The sequence below is a fragment of the Dipodomys merriami genome, unplaced genomic scaffold (genome assembly GCF_024711535.1).
Source record: "Dipodomys merriami isolate MVZ:Mamm:240054 unplaced genomic scaffold, mDipMer1.0.p SCAF_6, whole genome shotgun sequence".
Classification (NCBI taxonomy): Eukaryota; Metazoa; Chordata; class Mammalia; order Rodentia; family Heteromyidae; genus Dipodomys; species Dipodomys merriami.
Window position 1 is genome coordinate 10,384,827 of NW_027206179.1, and position 9,318 is coordinate 10,394,144.

Below are 9,318 nucleotides of genomic sequence, written 5' to 3' on the forward strand. Positions count from 1 at the left end.
AAGCTGGCCGGGTTCCTGGGCAGCGTTGGACTCTGGTTCCGGGTGGACCATCAGAACTGGACGGGGTTTCCAAGTGTGCTTCTACCACGGCCTGGGCCTGCACCCCAGAACTTGGCTGAGGTCCAGCACTTGGCTGTATTCTAGAACTTGCCTGGGTCTCAGCTGGCCGTGTTTCAGAGCTGGGCTGGGCTCTGGAGCGGGGAAGGACGGCTGAGCTGGACGGGACTCCAGATGGTGGCCAGGCCACGTCAGTCTGGGTCCCAGAGGTGGACAATGTTCTCATGCCAGTGTGCGATCTGCAGGGTGAGTGAGATTTGGTGCCAAGCCACCTTCTGGAGCTGGATGGGGGTCCAGGGCTGCTCTGGATTCTGGTGCTGAGCCTGGTTGTAGCCGAAGGCTGGGTTCTCTTGCTGGGCTCTGTTTCACAGCTAGACCCAGCCCTGGAGCTGGTCTGGGATGCATCCCGGAGGGATAGATGTGGGAACAGCAGAGTTCTCAAGCCAGGCTGCAGTCCGGATGGGTACTGGGCGGCAGGGAGGCGCTGGCTTCCCGAGCTCATCTGGATTCTGGAATACAGTTGCACCTGGGAACACTCTTTGGCTCCTGAGCTGGTTGGAGTGCCCGAGCTGCGCGCGCTCTTCATTCTCACCTGGGTTCCAAGGCTAAGAGCTTCTGCAGGGCTTGGCTGGGTGTCCAGGATGGCCGTGGAAGGATCTGGAAGCCCAGAGTCACGTCGAGTTGGATGGTTGAGCTTGGTGTTGAAGCTGGACTGGGTTCTAGAACTGGGGGTCATCTCTGGAGTTGTCTGAGTTCCAGAACACAGCTTGGCGTGAGGGCTTGGCTGGCTTCTAGAGGGGAGCTGACTCTCAGAGCTGAGCTGGGGCTGGGGGCCGGGCTGGGCCTCAGAGTTCACTGGTGTGCTGGAACAAGGCTTCATCTCAGAGCTGAGCTCAGTTGGAGAGCTGGGCTTGGTGCCTGAGCTGAACTGGGTTCCAGGTCTAGGCTTCCTGTCGGAGCTGAGCTCAGTTGTAGAGCTAGAGCGAGTGTCCAAGCTGGGCTGGTTTTGGGTGCTAGATTTGGTCTCAGAGCTGACTTGAGCTCTAGAACAGGGTTTAGTCTCAGAGCTGAGTTCAACTCTCAAGCTGTGTTTGGACTCAGAGCTACGCTGGGTTCTGGAGCAGGGCTTGGTCTGGGAGCTGAGCTGGGTTCTGGAGCTGGGTTTGGTCTCGGAGCTGAGCTGGGCTCTGTAACTGGGTTTGGTTTCAGGGCTGGCTTGGGTTCTGGAGCATGACTTGGTCTCACTGATGTGCTGGGCTCCAGATCTAGGCTTGTTCTCAGAGCTGAGCTCTGTTGTAGAGCTGGATCTGGTGTCAGAGCTGCGTTGGGTTCTGGAGCTGGGTTTGGTCTCAGGGCTGAGCTCTGTTCTAGAGCTGGATCTGGTGTCAGAGCTGCGTTGGGTTTTGGAGCTGGAGCTGGTGTGAGCGCTGGGCTGGGCTCTGGAGCAGGGCTTGGTCTCAGGGCTGGCTTGAGTTGTGGAGCAGGGCTTGGTCCGGGAGTCTGGCAGGCCTCCAGGCCTGGGCTTGGTTGGGGCGCTGGCTGTGGAGCTGGACTGGGCTGTGGCGCAGGGCTGGGGCAGGGGGCTGGGCTCCGGGCTGGGGCTGCGCTCTGCCACCGGGCACACTAGCCACAGGTCTCCCTGGCCTCGCCGATGGCGGCCCACACTTCCACCACAAACTCGTCGGGGAAGGCAAACTCGCCCAAGACGGAGTCCAAACAGCGAGCAAACTCCTGCACACTCGCCGTCTTCTTGGACGTCTCCACCATGGTGGACGCTGGCGGGGAGACTGGTGAGGACCCTGCCGCCCCCAACTCCCCCAGACCCCCGTCTCCTCCCCAGGCTGCCCTCCCCCCGGGGTCCCCCCAGCTTACCCTGACCCCTTACCCAGCTCGGGGTCCCGAATGCCCATGTAACTCTCCAGAAGGTCGTCCACCTTCCCCGAGGCCTCCTCCTCAAAGTCACTGGGCTGAGGCGGGGCGAGGCAAGCGGAGGTGAGCGGTCAGACCCCCCAGCAGACCCTTCCTGACCCCGGGGAAGGTCACCATGCTCATCACACAGGCAGAGAAACTGAGGCTCAGTGTGTCCTGCCAGATGCTGATGGCTCATGCCTGTAATCCTAATTACTCAAGAGGCTGAGATCTGAGGATTGCGGTTCAAAGCCAGCCCGGGCAGGAAAGTCCATGAGACTCTCATCTCCAATGAACCACCAGAAAACACCAGAAGTGGTGCTGTGGCTCAAGGGGTAGAGCACCAGCCTTGAGCGAAAGAGCTCAGGGACAGCGCCCAGGCCCCGAGTTCAAGCCCCAGGGCCAGCGCACGCGCACATGCACACACACACACACACACACACACACACACACACACACACACGCACACACACAGATGGGTCCCCGTGACTCACCGCCTCCTCCACGGTGGCAGCACCCCCCGCACGCAGCCGCAGAGTCTCTCTCCCACTGCTCACTTTGGACTCCAGGGGACACTTGCTGCTACGGCCTCTCTGGCCGATCATATCTGGAGGGGACAGTCAAGATTTGAGAGGACACCAGCTGGGCCTTTCTAGAACTTTCTGAGCTTTTGTATTCTCCCTACCACCATCGATTGAACCTCAAAACCCTATTGCAATTTTTTTTGCCCTCCTGGAACTAACCCAGGAGCCACACTACTTCAGGATGGCTCTAGAAGTAACCTCAGTCCTGCCCCCTCCCCTTGAGATGATTCTAGAAATCACCTAAAGGGTCAATCCAGAGAGGCCCTCTCTGTTTCTTTGTTTGGTTGTTTGTTTTTGTCAGTCATGGGGCCTGAACTCTGGGCCTGGCACTGTTCCTGAGCTCCTCAGCTCAGGGCTAGCACTCTACCAGTTGAGCCACAGCACCCACTTCCGGCTCTTTCTGCTTTTGTGGTGCTGAGGAATCCAACCCAGGGCCTCGTGCATACAAGGCAAGCACTCTACCACTGAGCCACCTTCCCAACTCCCTCTCTGTAGAACTCATTCTTCCTGGCTTCCAGACACAGCTCACCACCCTGATACCTGGAACTCCACCCTGGAACACCCTGGAACTCCACGCTGCCCCTAGGGCCTCATTCTAGATTCACGAGGAATCCTAGAACTGCTTGCTCTGGGCGAGTGCAACCCAAAGGGCTTGTCCGTGATGAGATAAGAATACAGGCACTGGTGGCTCACGCCAGACATCCTAGCTACTCAGGAGGCTGAGATCTGAGGACCACAGTTCAAAGCCAGCCCAGGCAAGAAAATCCCTGAGACTCTTATTTCCAACGAACCACCAGAAAACCAGAAGTGGTGCTGTGGCTCAAGTGGTAGAGTGCTTGCCTTGAGCTGAAGACCTCAAGGACAGTGCCCAGGTCCAGAGTTCAAGCCCATAGGACCAACAACAAAAAACCAGGAAACAAAATACACAACTGGCTTAGCCAGGCACTGGTGGCTCTCACTTATAATTGTATATAAAATCATCGCTACTCTGGAGGCTGAGATCTGAGACTCACAGTTCAAAGCTAGCCCAGACAGGAACCTCCTATTGAACAGTCAAAAGCCAGAAGTGGAGCTGTGGCTCAAGCGGTAGAGCACAAGCCTTGAGTGGAAAAAGCTTAGGAACAGCACCCAGACTGAATTTGAGCCCCAGGACCAACACACACACACACACACACACACACACACACACACACACACACACACACACACATATACAAATGCTGGCTAAAATACACAGGATGACATCTGATCTAGAACAGACGTTCCTCGCTGTGGTTAGCTCTGCCTTTGGGGGGACCCTGTGCCAAGTTGGGGATACCATGACTGTCAGGACTGGGAACCTCGTGACATCAGCCCTCTCCCCCCAAAAAAGAGCTCAGCCCCAGATATCCACAGCTGAGGGGGAAAGACGGTGTTCCAAAGCAAGCGCCTCCCATTCCTCCCATCCGCAAACTGCTCTTCCCTTCCCCAGACAGCAGCGAGTCTGGCAGGCCACCAGAATGCTTCTAGAACCTTCCATGCCCTCTCATGTCCCTCACCCACCCTCCTCTGTCGTCTCAAGAACCCGTCTTCCCGGACGGCTCCGCCTCCCCCTGGGTGCCAGGTGGCCCTCACCGAAGGCCCTCTTGGGCTGCACCAGGCGGAGGGTGAAGGGCTGGGCCTTGGGCAGCTCCCGCAGCATCTTGGCCACCTCGTAGTGGCGGCAGCCCACGATGGAGTGGTCGTTGATGGCCTCGATGCTGTCCCCCACGCACACCGTCTCCATCCGGTTGATGATGCTCCCCTCTTTGATCCTCTGTGGGGATCTCAGGGTCACTGGGGGGGCAGGGGAGGGGAACCCCGCCTCCCCCTCCCCTGGGCTCCCCAGCCGGCTCCCCTCCACCCCCAATCCGCGCAGGTCACCGGGCGCGGGGGCAGCCGCCCCTGCCCTCCCTCCCGGGCACCTTGATGAAGGCGTAGCCAGCCCCGTTGTCGGTGATGGTCAGCCCCAGCGCGTCCTCCGTCTTGGTGACCTCCACCTCCTTGGTCTCTCCGCGCACGTGCGCGAAGATGAAGTCCTCCAGGCCGATCTGACCGCCCAGCAGCTTCTGCATGTCCACCTTGTGGCTGTTGAGGGTGCAGAACAGGATCTGTCCCGGGGAGGGACGCGTGGGGTCAGCGGGGGCCGCCCTGGGGGGCACGGAGGCCAGAGCGCAGGCCGAGGACCCCAGGCTGACCGCAGGCCGAGGACCCCAGGCTGACCCCGGGGCTGACCCCAGGGCTGACCGCAGGCCGAGGACCCCAGGCTGACCCCGGGGCTGACCCCAGGGCTGACCGCAGGGCCGACCCCGGGGCTGACCGCAGGCCGAGGACCCCAGGCTGACCGCAGGGCCGAGGACCCCAGGCTGACCCCAAGGCTGACCGCAGGGCCGACCCCGGGGCTGACCGCAGGCCGAGGACCCCAGGCCGACCCCAGGGCCGACCCCAGCGCCTCACCTCCGGGGTTCTCCGGAAGGTGGGGGGGCGAGGCGCGCGCGGGGCCCCGGCCGGGAAAGCGCCCCGCCCCGCGCAGGTCCCCAGGCCCGCACGCGCCGGAAGGGGGGACCCGCCCGAGCCCCAGCCCCAGCCCGCGGGCGCGCCCCGGGCCGGAGCCCCGCTCTCCCGGGCCCCGGCGCTCACCTCGGTGGGCGCGATGCCGAAGGCCTCGGCGATCTTGGCGTAGAGCTCGCGGACGTTGGTGAAGCCCTCGATCTTGCCCGTCGGGCTGCCGTGCGCCAGCTGCGTGCGGAAGACCAGGCGCGGGCGCGCGCGGGGCGCGGCCGGGGGCTCGGCGGGGGGCGCGGGGGGCGCGGGGGGCGCGCGGGCCGCGGCGCCGTCCATGGCCGCTCGAGCTCCGCCACCCGCCCGCCCGGGCCGCCGCCCGATCCGCCGCTTCCTGCAGCCTCCCCTCCCCCGGCCCCGGCCGCGACGCCGGCGACAGCCGAGCCGCCCCGCGAAAGGGGATCCGGGAACCCGAGCCGCGCGGCAAGGCGACACCGCGGGGCGCGGAGGGGGCGCGGGGGGGCGCGGGCCCAGGCGTCCGGGCGCTGCCAGGGCCAGCTGCGCCCTCCCCGGGGACGCCCGGGTCCTCGGGGACCTGGGGGACCTGGGCTGCGGCCGGGGAAAAACAGGGAGACGAGAGACAAACAGACGGGAAAAACAGGGAGACGAGAGACAGACAGACAGACGGGAATAACGGGGAGATGACAGAGAGACAGAGACAGAATAACAGGGAGACGACAGACAGAAGAGAATGACAGAGAGGTAGTAGACAGGTAGACAGGAATAACAGGGAGACGACAGACAGACAGATGGACAGGACTATCAGGGAGGCCACAGACAGACAGGAATAACGGAGACAAGAAACAGACAGATGGACAGGAATAACAGCGAGATGACTGACAGACGGATGGACAGAATAGCAGGGAGATGACAGAAGATGCACACACACACACACACACACACACACACACACACACACACACACACACACTGCAAGTGGCTCTCAGCTGTAATCATGGCTACTCAGGAGGCTGAGATCTGAGGATCACAGTTCAGAGCCAGTCCAGGCAAAAAAAGTTCGTGAGACTCTTATCTCCAATGAACCACCAGAAAACTGGAAGTGGTGCTGTGGCTCAAGTGGTAGAGCGCTCGCCTTGAGCTGAAGAGCTGAGGGACAGCGCCCAGGCCCACAGTTCAAGCCCCACAAGCAACAAAAATAAATGAATAAAATAAAATAAGAATATATTTTGTGTATGTGTGCCAGTCCTGGGACTTGAACTCAGGGACTGGGCTCTGTTCCTGAGCTTTTTTGCTCAAAGCTGATGTTCTACCACTTGAGCCACAGAGCAACTTCTGCCTTTTTTGTTGGCTCATTTGAGATAAGAATCTTACAGACTTCCCTTCCCCAGGTTGGCTTTGAACCCTGATCCCTAGGTCTCAGCCTCTTGAGTCTATAGGGTTACAGGCATGAGCCACCAGCACCCCGCAGGTCCCATCATTTTTAAGGTGATGGAGAAGGGCGGCAATGCTGGTATAACAGACCACATTCAGTCCTTGCTCTGCCCACAATGCTCTGCGGCTCTCTCTTCCCCAGAGAAAAACTCCCAGGTCTTCCCCACAGCCCACCAGGCCCTGCCCGCCTCCTCCCTGCCGCCCTCCTCTCCACAGCTCTTCATGAGCCTCTCAGCTTCTTTCAGTGTCTGCCCAAAGCCTGCTTCCCACATCTGACACGACAGATGTTTGACTTTTACCCAGTATGGCAACACATGCCTTGAATCTCAGCACTGGGGTCTGAAGTTTGTTTCAAAACAAAAGAAAAATAATCATTTCTTTCTTTTTTTTAAATTTTTTGCTCGGTTGTGGGGCTTGAACTCTGGACCTGGGTGCTGTACTTCAGCCACAGCACCACTTCCAGTATTCTGGTGGTTCATGGGAGATAAGGGTTTCACAGACTTTCCTGCCTGATCTGGCTTTGGATTGCGATCCTCAGATCTCAGCCTCCTGACTAGCTCGGGAGCCACCAGTGCCAGGCAAAAAATCATTTCTTTTCTCCGGGCTCTGTGCGTCCGCAGTTACACGGTCAGCCTCAGCTGAGCAGGGTTTGGGGGGCTTACTCCCTTGCTGTAAGTGAGCTGTGTGCAGTACCTGGCACATGGGGACTGGTCGAGGAAGTCTTGGGGGGACAGGGTGAGGGGATCCCCAGGTTACAGGGGAAGAAGGTAGCTCAGGGTTTCAGGAGCTGCCTGTGAAAGTCTCCTATGCGTTCAGTACTGGACGCACCCGCCCTGCATCCATCACTATCACCAGTCAGGGATCCGGGCTCCATCAACAGGACTTAGGTCCCTTGGGGGCGTCCTGCTGTCCCTTCCAGCTGAGCCCAGAGAAGGCTCTGTGCCTCAGGACAACATTTGCAATTGTCCCTTGCTGATGGCGAGGCAGGTCCCAGGAGGTTTAGGGGAGATGGGAGGAAGTTTACTTGAAGTTTAAAAACCGGTCACTGGGTGGAGAGATCAAGGACCCTCAAGGCATGGTCCATTCACCCTGGAATAGTACACAACCAGGAACAGGACAAGGCTGTGACCCGTCACGTGGAAGAACCTTGAGGCCACTGTGCAGAGACGCAGACACAAAAGGCCCCATGGGTAGGAAACAGCTGGATTGGGAGACACGAAGGGGACTCCTGGGGATGGTGGGCTGGGGGAGAGGGGCAGCCAGGCCATCGCTCAGGGAGATGAGAGGAGTGATGGAATGTTCTAGAATTAGCGACACTGTGAAAACTGTACCAACATTTGTTGACTTGTATATTCAAAACGTTTTGAATTAGACACAAAAACTGGACTCTCTCAACACGGTGAAAAGGAACTATATAACTTGTGGGTGGAGAGAGGAGGGAAAAACTAGGAAAGAGCAAAAGAAGGGGTGACACTGTCCCAGGAGAGATGTACTGCATGTGTGCACATGGTGGCTTGCACCTACAATCCTAGTTACTCAGGAGGCTGCGATCCGAGGATCCAGCGTGGTCAGTCCAGGAAACTCTTATCTCTAATAAACTACTCAGAAAAAGCCAGAAGTGGCGCTGTGGCTCAAGAGGTAGAGAGCTAGCCTTGAGCAAAAGAAGCTCAGGGACAGTCCCCAGGCTCAGAGTTCAAGCCCCAGGACTAGCAAAAGAAAGAGAGAGGGAGGTGGGGAAAAGGAGGGAGAAAGGGAGGAAGGAAGGAAGGAGGGAGGGAAGGAGGAAAGAAGGAAGGAAAGAGAGAGAGAGGGAGGGAGGAAGGAAGGAAGGAAATGTACTCTAGCGGGAGACCATTGGCTCACGCCTGTCATCCTAGCTACTCAGGAGGCTGAGATCTGAGGATTGTGGTTCAAAGCCAGCCTGGGCAGGAAACTCTGTGAGACTCATCTTCAATGAATCACCAGAAAACCGGAAGTGGAGTTGTGGCTCAGAGTGGTAGAGTGCTAGCCTTAAGCAAAAAAAAAAAACCTCAGAGACAGCACCCAGGGTCCTGAGTTCAAAGCCCCAAGACCAACAAAAGGGGGGGGGGCAAAGGGGAGGGAGGGAGAGAAATCAATTCTCTCCATTTCAGAATCTAGAATTCTGAAATCAAGGCGTTATCAGCAAGGCTACCTGGGCGCCGCCCCACCCCCACCCGAGTCCTGCGGAAGCCCTGGCTGGGCCCTGGCAGCTTCCGGTGGCTGGGGCAGTTCTTGGCCATTCCGGACTCAGTCATTCCAGTCCCTGCCTCTGGTCAGTGGCTGTCTCCCCTGTATCCGTGTCCAAATTTTATCATCTTGTAAAGGCAGCAGTTCCCGGCCCGGGGCCGGCTCCTCTGCCAAGGGCTCATCGACAGCCACCCTACTTCCAAATAAGGTCGCATTCGGAGGGACTGGGGCAAGGACTGGGGGGGGGGGGGGGTAAACACATTCCAACTCCAACGCATTATCTCATTAGAGCAAGGAGCTGGTGGCTCACGCCTGTCATCCCAACTATCCAGGAAGCTGAGATGTGGGGATCACAATGGAAAGTGTAGGCAGGAAAGTCCGAGACTCTTATCTCCAATTAGGTAGCACAAAGCAGGGCTGGAGGTGTGGCTCAAGTGGTAGATTGCCAACTGGAGTATAAGTCCCTGAGATCAAATCCTTGGACCACAAGAACAACAACATAAAAAAATTCCATGGCTTCACCAGTAATTTCTAGGAACACATTCCATCAGTGAACTACAGAATTACCCATGACTGGGCAACTTAAATA

At 58.4% G+C, this 9,318-nt stretch overlaps 1 protein-coding gene across 1 annotated transcript; it reads right to left on the reverse strand.

The window, feature by feature from the left end:
* Positions 1–1,597: 1,597 nt before the first annotated feature.
* On the reverse strand, positions 1,598–8,782 carry Gipc3 (GIPC PDZ domain containing family member 3). The gene is made up of 8 exons (XM_070003300.1): positions 8,695–8,782; positions 7,610–7,677; positions 5,208–5,678; positions 4,493–4,678; positions 4,164–4,344; positions 2,460–2,572; positions 1,943–2,024; positions 1,598–1,832 (listed from the first exon to the last, which is right to left on the reverse strand). Exons 1-8 carry the CDS (start codon positions 8,780–8,782, stop codon positions 1,681–1,683), a joined length of 1,341 nt encoding a protein of 446 aa, XP_069859401.1. The 3' UTR covers positions 1,598–1,680.
* Between the last annotated feature and the right edge of the window lie 536 nt (positions 8,783–9,318).

Excerpts from the sequence above, each read along its gene's own strand:
- Gipc3 (XM_070003300.1), bottom strand. The coding sequence starts at position 8,782 with ATGGCCAAGAACTGCCCCAGCCACCGGAAGCTGCCAGGGCCCAGCCAG. Across the intron at positions 7,678-8,694 it reads GGGGGTGGGGCGGCGCCCAG|TGGCCTCAAGGTTCTTCCAC; the intron begins GTAGCCTTGCTG and ends GTCTCTGCACAG. Across the intron at positions 4,345-4,492 it reads CTGGCTACGCCTTCATCAAG|AGGATCAAAGAGGGGAGCAT; the intron begins GTGCCCGGGAGG and ends AGATCCCCACAG.